Genomic DNA, 15,520 nt, shown 5'->3' on the forward strand with positions numbered 1-15,520 from the left:
TACACAAGTGTGTCTCTTTATTCACATGACAAAGTGTTGAAAACAAAAGCACAAGACTGCAACAAATGGGAGGAACACATGCAACAGAAACAAAGGACAGATGTGTGATCAGAGTGAAGTCACTATGATCAAGAACCAATGCCAACCAACAAAACTGTTAATAAGGAAATCTCTTCACTTCTGTTCTAATACTCTTCAATTCAAATTTGTTATGTTACCAGTGCATGGACACCAACCTAAATTCCTGTTGACATTACCAAAGAGGATAAATTTTGCTTTGCCACCATTTGGTCGTCTTTAAAAACACTTAAAACGTTTTCTTATGAAAAGACCTCCCATTTTCAGGCAAAATCCTGCTGTTTATTTTTTAATCCATCATGGAGTCATGATCTCAGCTGTAATTGATCTGTGAGCTGACTAGGGCTAACTGTGTCTGCAGCATTTGCATAGTCATCCGCATCTTTGTTTTAAACCAGCTGCACATTCGCTGCCTGCAAATATCCCTGCAGAAACTTCAGGGCATCCGCATTCAGACTGGTGCTCAGCATGGAGGGAACCTGTGCCAAAAACAGACACAAGGGGGCAACATTTGCATTAATTGTCATACATGATGCACTTCAGAAATAGCTTTTCTTACTTCCAGTAGAGGATTCCTACACATTTTACTATCTAAAAATGACATAGTGGTCCAAATTTTGTTTTTCCGAGTCCTTTGTTCAGTTTAAAATATGAAATATTCAGTGACCTGGGTGGGCTAAATGGGGTTACTTTGTACGGGTCAATTTTTTGTATATTATTTAATGCCTGTGTTTGGCAAATGCATTTTTGTATTCACAGACTGTATGTGTAAAAGGACAAAAAAAACAACAACAAAGACAATGATTAAAATATGAAATATTAATGATCAAAGTATGAGAACCATTTTATTCCTAAAATATGAATCCACACATTAAGTTTCAAATATGAAAAAAAAAGAAAGCAAGGAAGGAGGGTACATGGAGGAAAAAAGAATGGACAACAGGAAGGAAGAAAGATGGAGGTAAATATAAGACAAATGGTATCAGGAAAAAAGAAAGGAAGGCTGCAAGAAAGAAAAAGACAGGAAGGAGGAATCACCCAGAGGGAATGTGGATACCCTAGGTAGAGAGAAAAAAACAGATCCAATAGTTATCTGGAAATTATAATAATTAGTATTCACAGCTTCCTGTTGGAGGGAAACACCCACACTGAGGATGCTAAAGGTCACAAAGGGTTAAAGGAATCAATCTTGATATAGCAAGAAGAATCATAGACAATGAACTGGAACATACCCTTCCAGGACAGGCAGTTGAAAGCTTGTGAAGCGACTGGGCCAACAGGATCTTTGGGTTGCCAACCGCATCTCCAATTGGATCGTGTTCCTTCCTTCCAGCGAAGGCGAGCTGTGAGAAGGCTGTCTGATAGCCTGGGGCGTCTTCTATGTCAATGAAGTGCTCGTCGTCTGGGATGCTGTCATCTTCTGGTAACTCAAACAGGCCAATAAGAGCCTGGAGCAGAGGGGTCCTAAGCAAATATATTCAAAATGAGCCATTTTAATAGTTCAATACGTTGTTTTTCCTGGAATCTGCCTTTAGTACACAACAAAAAAGTAACTCACTATAACTGAGGCACTTTCTGATAATATGCCCAGTGGCAGGAGGGAGGGGGATTTGACCATGTTAGCATGCAACATGGTGTTATATTTGTGCCACTAACCAGAGGGCAAAAATTTATGTGAATAATCTATGTGCATCTCACACACGCTCCCTCATCAAGTCTTCTGAGCGAACAAGCTGACAGCAGCAGCAGCCAATCCATTTACTATTCCTAATGTTAGTGAACTGCTCAAAACTTAAGCCGGGCATACATTGTGTGATATTTTCTATTGTTGCACGCAGCTACGGCTCAAAATGTACGATGAAACAGCAGGGTTTAAAAGTTCACAGATCATGATGAATTTTCTCATACTGTGCAGCTCGACGCACTGATGCGATCTACCTGCTCACATTGCATTTCCAAATACCACACGTCAGAAACAGCGCCAAGAGATGGTGCTGGTTGCATTAGTCAATCTGAAAGAACTCGCTTGTATGCATGTGCACAGTGCTTTAGGTTCTGGTAAATCGACTCGTAGACGCTAGTAGCTCTGCTTCCAACAGCAGGATTTGTCCACGAAGACCTCACGACGGCCGATTGAATTTCAAACATGTTTGATTTGCTCCTGACCTTCTGATTCCTGATCGGGGGGTTGTGAGAGGCTAATCGCCCCTCGTTAACCCCTGTATACTACGCGAAGCAGGACGCAAGATGAGCCTGAAACCCTGCCCAAAAAATTCTCGCACAACTGGAGAATCAGCCTAAAATAGGCAAAAAAATAAAAATAAAAAAAATCATTCAGTGTATAACCGGCTTTAGAAGAAAACAAAAAAAACCTCTTAAATCATGAATAAAGATGACCTTTTTTTATAATGTTAAGATAACAGTAAATTAAACATGTTTACAAAAGGCACAAAACTGATTATATACTTTTTTTTTTGTCTGACCTATTCCTGGTGAATCCATGAATAAAAGCAGTTCAGTGTGATGAACAGTAAAGTTACATTACTGTATACTGCGCTACAGTGACATACCCATTTAGTTCATGAAGTTTTGTGTTAAAGAACTTTAAAGGATCCATTTAAAGGGGACATCAGAGGACTAGATCACTGGGATGACAGCTATAATTCAAGGTACACTTTAGTCGAAGCTAGCTCTTACCATAGCTTTGTGTACTCTGTATCCATCATGGCGGGGCACTCCGTGAGGATTTTTATAATGCCCACAGCACAGATCTTCTTCTCCACTGCTCCAGACACCTTCTGAACCTCTGGAATAATGATTTTCTCCAACACCATCCCAAACATTCTGCGGATCAAAAACGTTAAAATAGTCAAATGCAAAAACGTATCAATTCAGTCAAATAAAAACTATACAAAATCGAGATACTACAATTCAGCATTCTACCGCTATAAAGGTAGAATGCCGCGGGGCAGATTTTATTTTGAAATCCAGCATACAGAATAACAGTTACTAACAGCACATTTCAAAAAGCAGCATTTATGTGTAAAATGTAAGATTAGTGCTGCTTTAAAGTGACCAATTGTTTATATTGTAAAAAAAAAAAAAAAAAGAAGTTGCGTACTTTGTCTGAATGCTGTCGAAGATCTCCTGAAGTGCAATGGCTCCATATTTGGCACAATATAAATTCACAAACACCAAAAAACCTTTGAGGACAGAAACAAAAATATTTATTTTAGGCTGCATTACGAACATCTTCGATTAAAAGAAATAAATGAAATGATCTAGATCACTGCTGTACAGTTAATATCAATTACATTCAGCTGAGGCACCTCTGAAATACTGAAACTTAAGTCAGTCCAAAACAATGAAACTCATAAAAGTGACTTAGAAATTTTACTTAAGTCTTTTTCCTTTTCTTTTAAATGTAAACCTTTTCAAATACTTTAGAGCTGAAAATATGGTTTTGTGTTTATATTTCAGAGTTTGTCTTTTTTCTGTGATGAGAATCTCCTTTTTTAGTGGGATGTTGTTATTCACGCATTTGCTAGGCTAACCGTTAACATTTATTAAAAATGCTTTACTAGTTTTGACACAATGCACTTCTTTTTAGGTAACCTTGGTTCCCAAAGAGTTTCATAAAAACTGTTATATTCAAATAAAATCAAATAACGCCAGTCTTCTATTACTGCTAAAACTATTATTGTAGTGTTCACCCTTTTTCTTTTTTTTTTTTTATTTCCATGTATTATGCAGGGTAACAAATTAAGTCCCCTAAATGTATTTTCATATTTTTTTTTGCACATTTTATCGCATTACAAAAGTTTGATAGAAACAAAATGTAAATCAATACATTTCTCAAAAAAGTTTTTACATTGCTTGTGATGATTTGTGATTGGCATGTACATCATTAACACATTCTGATGTGATCAAGTAAAACTTAAAACCTCCTGTTCTGCAGTCTGTGCTCATCTAACCACCTCTGCTTCCTGTGCATTACAGCCAACTGTAACTTCAATAATAACTACATTACAAATATTCACATATCAAATAAAACACATTTTGCATTTTTTTCAGCTTTTTAAAATTCTCATGAAATTTGGATGGAAACCTGGCTTGTGTGATAAAGCTCTGTTGCATCACACCTTAAACCTCTTCATACTTTAAAGTTAGAGGCACATTTAAAAGCATGTAAGAATTAAAGTGTATCAAATTGTAAACTACAGCAGACAGTTGGACCAACTAGTTTTTAATTGGTACTAGAGTGAAAGGTACACAGTAGCATGCAAAGCTATTTTATTGCACGTTCTGGGATTTCAAACAAAGCAAATCACTGCATACAGTGAGGACAATAAGTATTGGAACAATTCCACCAACTCTGTTTGGAGAAAGAAGTAAGAATAGTACCATCCCAAGAACAACATGAATATTGCGAAGAATGGGGGTGGTAGCATCATGCTTTGGGTAATTTTTTCTGCACATGGGACGGGTGACCGCACTGTATTAATGAGAGGATGACCGGGGCCACATATTGCGAGATTCTGTGGAAGAACCTCCTTCCCTCAGGCACAGCATTGAAGATGGGTCGAGGCTGGGTCTTCCCCTATGACAATTAGCCAAAGCTTACAGCCAGGATAACCAAGGAGTGGCTCTGGAAGAAGCATATCAAGGTTCTGGTATGGCCTGGTCAGTCTCCAGACCTAAACCCTATTGAGAACCTTTGGAGGGAGCTTAAACTCAATGTTTCTCAGCGAAAGCCCAGAAACCTGACTGATCTAGAGAAGATCTGTGTGGAGGAGTGGGACAAAATCCCTTCTCCAGTGTGTGCAAACATTAACAGTGATTTTCTCAGGTGTTTAAATACTTATTTGCAGTTGTATCATAAAGATAGTTTAAAAAAAATACATTTTGATTTCTGGAATTTTTTTTTTCTTTTCTTTTTTTAGGTTATGTCCCTCACAGTGGACAGGCAACAACAATGACAATTTCAGACCTGTCTGTGATTTCCAAGAGGAAGAACTTGCAAAATAGAAGGGTTTTCAAGAACTTATTTTCCTCACTGTATAGCTGTTCAAATTGCCATTATAATAAAAGTTAGAAAATATAAAAATCAAAGAAAATGGCATTGACAATCCAGATACTCACTTTTAATAAACTTTGTAGTTTTAGAGTTCTGGAGCCGCTGGAAGAGCAAGATAAAGATCTGTCTCCTGTACTGAGTGATGGACTCCCTGGAAAAGCAACACAAAAACATTTGAGTAACAAAAACCATTCTGCTTATTATGTTAGGAATTAAAAGCGGATCAAAGAACCCTGGGAGGCTTACGGGGGCATGTTCTCTATGATGCTGTTGAGGAGATAAAATCCCTGATGGTCATTGGCCTTGGAGGCAATGAGCTTCTGGAAAACTCCAAGCAATCCAGGCTGAGATGGAAAAGTGCGAGAATAAGTGGAATAGAGAAACTTTAGTATACATCTACAATCAACTAAATATAAACAGCATTTTCCTTCTTAGAGTTTGGTCCATATGCCTTTAACAAAAACATGGCAGGCAAATGGATTTAAAAAAAAAAAAAATTCTAGAAGCTACTTACAATTTTGTCAGCTGCTGAAGTAGCGATAGCTGCCCCTCCCTTCTCTAGGTAAGCTTGCAGCAGACGCACAAGAGGAGGTATATTCCCCGTGCGTTCCCACAGTATGGGCTGGAGCAGGTGGGGGAACAAAGCCATGTAGGAAGCAGGAATAGAGTTGGAGTGGATCTCAAGGAGAAGAGACATCACCTGGAACACATATGGAAGAAACTCTACAAAAGAAACAAACAAGAGTCAGTCCCCTTATTGCATTAACACATCACGAACATCAGGAGGGTTTGACGCACAACTAAAATACCTTGAACGTCGTTCTGAAGGATTTCTGTAAAGACGGGGAAAAGAGCCTCCTCAAAGCTGCTGACTGTGGCAGGGTTAGCCTTGCAGGTGATCCGCACAGACAGGCACAGAGACTCAAACAGGTAGTGATTAAAATGAGGCTTGCTGGGATTCTGGGAGAAAAAAAAACAAACAAACAAACCCATAATTGAGACAAATAACCCAGAGGAAATGTGACAAATCTATTTCTACTCAAAAAAAAAAAAAACAACAACAAAAAACTGTTACCTTGCTGACCAAGAGGAGTTTATGAGTGAGCTGACCAATCAGAGAGGGAATGTAAGGAACTATGGCCTCCTGGAGCAGGGAGAAGCTGCGCATGATGGCTTCAGGGATGAAGGCAAACAAACTTTAGTTTGCTGTTAACTTTCAACTTATAACACAGAGGAAAGAAACAGATGATTACCTTTCATGATATACTCATTTTCTGCAGAACCAGGAAGACTCAGTGCTTTGAAGAGGTTGGTGAGCAGCTGCTCAGTAAAAGGTGCCATCTCTGCTGAAGTGATACTAAAAGAAGATTTACGTTAGAAATCTCCCAGTCCCAGCTAAGAAAATGCACACTGAAAGAATACTGTGAAAATGATTAACTAGAAAGTATTCAATCATTGTCATTTTAAGCCAAGATGGTGGAAATACTAAAAATGTTACAGTCTGCCTAGTTAAGAACATCATATTGCACCAACTGGGGTGTGAATCGGTTCCTCATTATTGTTTGAAACTTACAGTGTTGCGTTATTGGGGCCTCTCATTGTGAACAGCCTCTCCAATGCATGCGCAGCATAAGTGTGTTCAACTGTGCTCTCCGCCTGCAGGTGTGTTATCAGGAGAGGAACTGCCTGCAGCAACTGCTCCTTAGGAAGCTGGAGGGAAGGAAAGGAGGAATCTTAAAGTGAGGAATTCAATTTTCATTTAAAACACTAAACAAGTTATGGAGAAACAGAGGTTTCATACCTGACTTCGGAAGATCATAACATACTTGATTGCATCCGCCTTCAGCACTGGGAACTCGTTAACTGCAGGGAGATTATAAACATGATTGAGCTTTTTCAAAATAATCATTTTTAACACATCAGTATTTAATTACTCAAATAATTGCTTCTGCTACAATCCTTCCAAGTTGATATGGTAGTTACTTTATCAAGACCCGTAGTCCCATAATGGCCCATTGTTAATGTACAGTAGTAGCCCTTTATTCCCAAATGGGATCGGTTAAACTCTGAATCAAATTTCATTCTGATGCATTATTACCACAGGAAGCTAGAAGACAGCTGCAAGATTAAAAACGTAAGCCTCACTTTTATAATTTGGTTAACTGCAATAGAATTATGAAACAATTTTTTTTTTTTTAGAGAAGTCTATCCCCAGCCCTGCTTTGCTAATTAAAGCAATAAAAACACCAGGTAAATATTACAGTGCATACTAATGTTGGCTTGAAATGTAAGGCTGCATATGTTTTCACTCCATTAACTACAACAGATCAATACAAGTCGATCAGTGCATCAAACACACAGAGTTCTACTGGTGTATAGGGCTGCAGATATCGATCCTTTTAGTAATCCAGGGCTGAAACAATTAATCTGATTAATCAATTATTGAAAGAATCAACTAATTTTGTAATCGATCAATCGTTAAAAGGAGTATAGAGACTTCGAAAGATGCTTTTAGCTGACAGACGATCCACTTGAAGCAGTATATGCTTTATCCACAACTCGTCAAGTGGAAAAGTTTTAGTTTCACCTGGTTTAATTACGTAAAAAGTCTTCTTTAAGGAAGTTTGGCTGTCCGATTAGTAACAGATTCATCTAAAAATAATCAACAGGTTTATTCTGGTTCATTCTATTTAGAAAAAGTTATTACCATTTGTATAAGTTGTAAATGGAATATAAGCAATATAAGATACATATACCTATTCATGTAATACAAAAATAGCATAAATATTTTTTTTTTTTTTACATAAGTTTTGTCCTAATGGCTGGTGTAAATAGGTTATCCTTTCAGCAAATGGCATGTTTTAGAGTGATTAATATAGGTTAGGATTTTATGATCAAGTTGGCTGACTGTTACTTTAATATTTAATCACAATAACCAAATTCATTTCCTAAGCCCTCCTTATGTGCATCAATCCAGCATTGGTCTCCAGCCTCTGAAAGGTTTATTAGAAACTACTTAATTGGGACCTTAAGATATGCAACAGGTGCTGCTCTGCAAAACCTGAAGGAAGACACTTCTAATATGCTCCTTAAAAATGTAAACAATAGTAATGAAATAATACATTATAGCAAACTATGGCCTAAATCATATTATTGGTCATGAAATCCGTGTCAGTTTAGTGATTTTAAATGTCCAACAGGTGTCAGTATTCAGTGACACAGTATCGATATGGTGTATATATGTCTGAATGCTTCATGATGCCTCATGAACCAGTCACTTATTTCAACATAATCCAACAAGAAAATTCTTTGTCGTTCCAAACATCGAGAGAAGTCTTACCATTGGATGATTTTAAATCAGGGAGAATATGGTTCACAAAGAATTCAGTCAGATTCACCAGTTCATTGGCTTGTGTAATTCCATGCTGTTAAAATACAAACAAAAATGTAAACAAATCAACATAAAGCATAATGAACCCTTTAAAACTTCCAGGACTTTTGTTTACCTTCTGCGTCTGGGCTTTGGATGCCAGCGATGTGACCAGATAGATGGCTGCATCTTTGTGTTTCCAGTTCTGCCCGGGGTTCTTAGCATATTCTGTAAGCATCGAGTTCACATAGCCAGAGAAGATGGCTGTGACTGGCCCCTCAAAAAACTTACAGAGGCCCCTCACCAAGTCGCATGCTGCCCTGCGGCGAGTGTCAATGTCTGAAGGAAGCAAACAAAGAGGTTTCTTTTTAACCAGAGGCATTAATACATAAATATGATGACCCAACAGCAAATAAAGTTAGCATCTTTTAAATGGAAGCCTCTAAATAAATGAGCATCGTTTATGTGCATTACTATACTGTCTAAAATCATTGAAAATACAACATTTCAATATTGTCATTAAGATTAGTTATTTAAACAATCTCAAAATTTACCAGATCCCTCAAGATCTCTCCGGATGTATTCCTCAGAGTTATCTTCAAAAGCCTCCTCATCTGCACCTGTAGTTAGACAGACAGCAATCTAGTTGGTGCCACTACAGAGATAAACATGGATCAGACCTCAGAACAGCAGAGGACATCTGAGCGCTTACTTCTGAACTCCATGTTGGGCACAATGACCTTCTCACAGATGCTGGTGAGTGTGTTCTGGTCCTCAAACAGATGCTTGTAGTGCGGCCTTTCACAAACTGATGCTAAAAACTGGATAGCATTGCTTACAAGCTGGGGAGGGGGTGGGTGTATTGTTATTGGTTTGTGCAAACAGTAAGATAATTTGAATATATATATATATATATATATATATATATATATATATATATATATATATAAAAAAAAATTTGTAGTAGAAATAAAAAGCCCACTTGTCTCACCAGGTCATATTTGACTTCCTGGCCGGTGGAGACCAGAAGGCCCCAGATTGCAGTAACAAAGCGTGGCAGGTACGGCTGAAACTCCTCATCGTACTTTTGAGCGTAAAGAGCCGCGTTGTCACAGATCTGAGACTTCAGCAGCTCCAGGAGACCAGCCTCCTCTTCATCCTAAGTCAAATAATTTAACATTTAAAATAAAAAAATTAAAAAATACATGCTTCCTGCAGTATGAAGAGGACAACGCACATCTGTTTGTAAAAGCTTATTGTCCAGAGTCAGAAGGCCGTGAAAGTTGGTCATCCAGGTTTCCATATTATCCTCAAAGAATTCTGGAAGGTCCTGTTGTAATAAAGTAGAGTTCAGTTACACACAGGTGGTTATGAATAACACTGCTTAGATCTATAACCTGCATGCTTCATTCTAATTGCCAAGAACTTCTAAATAATATTAAGCAAAATTCTTCAAACCCTTAAAATTTGTTATTTTTTTAACCATAAAGTTAATTGACAAATATAGTTTTTTGTGTTATTTCTTGGAATTTTATAAAAATGCCCCACACAAAGCAATGCATAATTGTGAAGATTAAGTAAAAGGACAAGTATTAATTTGACAAACAAATCTGACTGGTGTGGCCTTTATCTCTATTCCAAAGAGACCCCTTGTATTTCACTACAAGTCATGATGGGACAAGGCAAACACGTTTCAGGGGGTGAACACAACATCCCCATCCTGAAATAAGGTGGAGGGAGCATCATGTATGGAGGTGCTCAAAGTAGTAAGCCTGTTGAACCCTGCAAGAGACTTTAAACTGGACAAGAGATTCCCTAAACACACAGTTGGGTTATTGTATGGGTTGTTTGGTTGTATTTTATTATATTAATTATATTTTATTATAAAAAAAAAAAATGAAATAGAAATGTAAATATACAGTCATGTGTTTATATTACTGTTTTTTTTATGCGTTTACTGTTTAAGGCTGCACTTTAATAAAAATGACATTGTCTAGAGAGCTGGTTTTAACAAAATTCTTGTTTACACTAAATACAAAATGACAAAATGAATCTGTCCAAGTCTAAGTCAGTTAGAAGGCACAATAGACTTACACTGTGTATTTACTTAGAAATGTGTATTTAATTAGAATAGAAAAAAAAAAAAAAACAGATTAAGAATTTAAAAAGTTTTTTTTTTACTCTCGAAGGATGTAGAGTTAGTAGAGTCTAGTTTCTACAGTATCCCTTTAATTACTTCTCCCAATTAGGCCTCACTTTTAATTTGTTCATCACATCAGATCTCAATAGAATCCAATGAAGGGTGTGGTTGTAGCATGACAAAATATAAAAAGTTAAAGGCATACATATACTTTTGCAAGGTAGAACGTTTTTATATAAGGCCAAGACAAAAGTAAGTTTATTAAAAACAATTAAGGTCTACAGAAGAAAAAAAAAGGCCCTTTTCTGCAAACAGCTCTTGATATAAAGATATCAAAGTTGTGGAATAAATGCAACACAACTGACCTGGAAGTTAAGACTGTAGAAAAGCTTTGAAATGAGTGTTAGGGATGAAAAGAGGACCTTTAGGGCACTGACATCATTGGCGTGAGTTTGACACAAGTCAATAGTGGCCTGAAACGATGAGAGAAACAGTTATGACCACTTTTTAAAACATGCAATTTGTTTTGGAGAAAGCTGCTCAACAGAGAGCTCCTGACCTTGAAGAGCTCTGTCAATGGAAGGGCAAATGTGTCCAGTACAAGTTTAATTTCAGTCCAAAGCTCATTAGACTTAAACTCATGGCGGTACCTTCAAAGCAAAAATCTTTCATTTTATAATTTTCAACAAAGAGCATCCTTTATTAAAACTGTTATTTAGGAAGAAAAAGGCCAACCTCTTAAAAAGAGAATGTGCGGTACGGAGAACTCCATTGATGATGTGGAAATCTCCACTTCTGAAGCGAGTCACCATCTCTGTCAGGAGGTCCGGCCATTTTTGAGGAAAGTCTTCCCTTCCTATGATGCTGATGGCATCACTCAGCTGAATATTTAGATCAGGAAAAAAAGCACCAACATCATTGACTGCAGAGGTTTAGATTAGATGTTAGCTTCAATATCAGGGAACCGCTTACCTGTTTCTGAATCTGTTCTGGGCTGCTCAGCATCAAATTTATAATATTTGCTTTGATCGCCGTCCTGTCAGCGTCTGAAATTTTGTTTGGTTCATCCTCAACCTTGGAGAAATATAAAAATATTCTGAATTATGTGTTTGAATGCATATTTAACTGTAACATTATATTAAAGATTACCGTTAGTGTGTGTGTCCTAATCAGAGCAATTGTCTTCTTTTCTAATATAAGAAGCAAGCAACACAACCCAAGTGCTATCTGTTTTAGCTGGTGACCTTAGCTTTGTACTTCCACCTATAAGCTGTGGCACATTTGACTCACGATTCTCCAGTTCCTTTTTATGTAGTTCTTGAACGTAACAGCAGCACAGACACGGATTACGTTGTCTTGAGACTTCTCCAGTAAAGTGAGGAGTAATAACGGGTAGTTCTGATTTCCTTCCACCGACTCCAGAAACTTTTCAGCTGAGAAAAGGAACAAACAGCAATGAAAGCAGATTAGATGACAGAGTGCTTACACCTTTAAGAAATCATAGGTGGGTTATGGGTTTTAAAGTCAAACACAAAGTTAGAAACATTTGGATTTTAGAGTAACTAACAGACTGTTTTACTGGACAAAAGAAACACTGGATAAGTTCAACATTTGACAATATTGTACAAAGAAGGGAGTCACTGATACTTATGCAGCATTATGATTACATTTGGCTGATGTCACATCCACTCTTCTGCACTAATTCTAACTATATCTCTGAGAAAAAGTCACCTCATCAGTAAATGTGAATATTTAAGTTGTAGGGAAGCGCCTGTTCCAACGGTTGCAGTTGTGAATTCTCCCGAGTGATGCACGACTACACGCGTAAATACGAATTAAACGTAATTGTTCGATTATAAAGGGAGTGGGATTGTTGTGGCGGAAGGTTTGTTTGGTTGTGGCCGGTGTCTCAGAAGCATCTTGCTAACCAGTTTGCAACTTAGTGCTAGTAGGTTCCCAATGACAAATTACATTGGAACGCTATGGACAGCGGAAACATGAAAGAGGAGGAGAGTTTTGTGTCGGAGGTCGTGGATAAGTCTCCTCCGTCATACATTTTTTATTTAGAAGAGGAAAGTGGGGACGAAGATGTTGTGGAATCGGACACCAGAGCGGCAGAAGCTTGGTTTGGTGTAGAAGGCTTATAGCCGTACATGTTTGAGCCCTTGCCTCGCAACAATGCCATTGTTAGCTCTACGCCTGCTGAAGACACAGACGTCCATCCCCGTGAACACTGGGACGGAACTCAATGGTAAAATAAATTATTCTTATTTCAACCGTCTTGTTTTTCATTTCAACCTAAGCGTATATTAGCTGCGACATATGAATCAAGATGCTATGACCGAAAGAATTTGATTGACAGATGACCGTTGATATATAATTGGCCGAATTTAGGTGTACAGGCTGACGTATAACTAACTGGCCTGCATAAGATAACAAAAGTACAGATTTTAAGACAGGTTTTTTCTTTTTTAAATAGAAATTAAATATTTTTTTGGGACAATGGGGTTTGATAAAGAGTACATTTATGTACATATTTAAGCCAGAATGATCTAAAATTTAAATATGACTTCCCTACAACTTTAAAGTAAATATTTCACAGAAATGCCCCCCACAGACACCACTTTAGTCCTACCTGGACGCCTAACTGTTGGATCTGGGTTCAATGTTTTCCTTAAGTACTCAGTCAGGGTTTGCAGGTTACCGTCATTCAGTTCCATGCTTACAAGCTAAGGGAAAAAAAAAACTATTAGTATCTTCACATAGATACCCTGGAAATAAAACACAGAAGCATCCATAATTTCCATTACTGACAGCAGGGACAAAATGTCACCGTATTTGGTTCTCTGGTACCATTTTGTGATCATCATGAAAGCAATAATTTCTTAGATATAATCCAGTCTTCATTTCACTGCATTTTGCAGAAAATATACCATTTGATTTAAGCTTTAGAGCCAGCCTACTTAGAGTTATCAAAGTTATCAGTTCCACCTCTTCATTTCTGTCATGTTTCTGTTTTTTCCTGTATCTTTCTTCAAACTTTGTGAGCCGATACAGTTAGCACATATATCTAATAGAACATAACATATGGCAAAAATGCTGTAATAGTATATCAATCAACTGAAAATGTAGTGCTATGAAACCAATCATATGTTAAATATGTGCAATTCTGACACTTTCAAAACATTAACAGAAACAAACCAGGAGAAGAAGAACAATGACTTGCCAGTTATAATCAGAGGTACCCTTGTTTCTTAAATGCTCAATCTAATTTTTAAGTAAACCACCAAATTGATTGTTAAATGCTTTACATTTGCCTTCTTCCCATAAGTTAGAACTGTTTATTTCTTTCTATGGTATTTTCAATAAAAATATATTGTTGTGTCCTCATTTTTTTTACACAGGTAGAAATAAAATGTTGGTAATATAGTGCAGAGAAAAATGAGGACCAGAAGAAAACAATTGCTTTAAACCAGTATTGAAACATATGGAGACAATAGGAAGCGGTGCACATCTGGAAGCATAGGACCCTAAAAGTAGGTTGAAAGGACCCAAGTTCTTTAAGTGCAATTAGAGGGAGAGGGGGTATGAATAATGTTTTACTTCTTCATACCCCTTTTCAGACAATTTACATGAATTACTCCTCTGGCTGTATATATCGACAGGTTTATTTGGTGGAGGGTTTGTTTCTATTTATGTTGAGGTGAATTTAATTAGTTTGGAAATTGGTGTTTGGTTGATTAATTTGTTGCTTGTCAATTTGTCCATTTGAAATAAATTTCAATTCATTCAGTCAAATGCTTGCAGTCTGCAGGGTGCAGCAAGCAGAACCTGCCTTATCAATCTGTCAATATTTAAACTACCATATAAAATAGCTTGCAAAATATATTTTATTTCTTTTTATGAAGGGCGAAGTTGGAAATGTCACTTTCTATTAAATCTCTGCGGTGTAAAAGCAGATATGAGAGCTGGTGTATAATCTTGACACACCATGTGCAGTTCATTGCTCAATCGGTCCAGCTGTTTGATGGATTAATACCCAGCTCACTTCGAGGTCATCCTTATATTTTTAAATAGCAAACAAGGCTAACCTGGCTACATCGTGTCACACTAATATTAGTTTCGTCTATGAGGTGTACAAAATAACTAGCCAACATGCTAAACGTTTGAAGATTAAATATACGCACATGGCCCTGAAAATACAGGGTCGGGTGCAAAGATCAAGTGTAAATAAAACGGATATTTTAAATACCCAACAACCTATACATTTAAAACTTTCCATTTCTGATGGAACCGATGGATATCCAGACTCCAGCTACTAGACCCATCCTCTAGTAGTCACTGGGCTAATATTAGCTCTAGCGTGCTAATGCACCGGTTGCTAACCATAAAGTTAGCTATAACCAACATAAAAACAAAATAATACTCCTAAACAATTTTAGGAATGCCAAGATGAGTCACAGTTACCTTACCCAAATATATGTTGGGACCATTAAAACGGGACGTCTTACCGTTATAGAACTTTGTTAAACGGGGATGGGACCTAAAGCCACCACAGACCGTACAGACGTGCTCGCCGTAGCAGCTTTCAAACGTAACTGCGCGGCCAATATTGCGCATGCGCAGATGAGTAATGGAAATTGTGACTCTTTTCTGTGATCCAGAGCGTTTGGCTTGAATCGCTGAAGATCCGACTCTCTGAGCTTCAAAACAGCTCGTCTATTAAGAATAGCTCTAGCTCTACAAATTCAATAATGCTAAATGATAAAAAAAAAAAAAATGTTCTCAAATTGTTATGTTACTTTAGACATATTTCAATCCAATAATTTTGTTTGAGTCAGGATTTCATTCAAAC

The 15,520-nt window shown here is 37.3% G+C and overlaps 1 protein-coding gene across 1 annotated transcript; it reads right to left on the reverse strand.

Moving 5' to 3' along the window:
• Window positions 1–15,264, reverse strand: cse1l (CSE1 chromosome segregation 1-like (yeast)). The gene is made up of 25 exons (XM_015376126.1): window positions 15,177–15,264; window positions 13,301–13,394; window positions 11,956–12,098; window positions 11,638–11,739; window positions 11,401–11,546; window positions 11,225–11,315; window positions 11,031–11,138; window positions 9,763–9,855; window positions 9,517–9,684; window positions 9,238–9,367; window positions 9,080–9,145; window positions 8,662–8,864; window positions 8,496–8,580; window positions 6,957–7,018; window positions 6,729–6,865; window positions 6,409–6,512; window positions 6,231–6,328; window positions 5,965–6,115; window positions 5,670–5,878; window positions 5,402–5,499; window positions 5,221–5,306; window positions 3,200–3,281; window positions 2,776–2,922; window positions 1,311–1,542; window positions 1–557 (listed from the first exon to the last, which is right to left on the reverse strand). Exons 2-25 carry the CDS (start codon window positions 13,383–13,385, stop codon window positions 468–470), a joined length of 2,916 nt encoding a protein of 971 aa, XP_015231612.1. The 5' UTR covers window positions 13,386–13,394; window positions 15,177–15,264; the 3' UTR covers window positions 1–467.
• Window positions 15,265–15,520: the final 256 nt, after the last annotated feature.

Source organism: Cyprinodon variegatus, unplaced genomic scaffold, assembly GCF_000732505.1.
Source record: "Cyprinodon variegatus isolate N-32 unplaced genomic scaffold, C_variegatus-1.0 Scaffold129, whole genome shotgun sequence".
In the NCBI taxonomy this organism is placed as follows: Eukaryota; Metazoa; Chordata; class Actinopteri; order Cyprinodontiformes; family Cyprinodontidae; genus Cyprinodon; species Cyprinodon variegatus.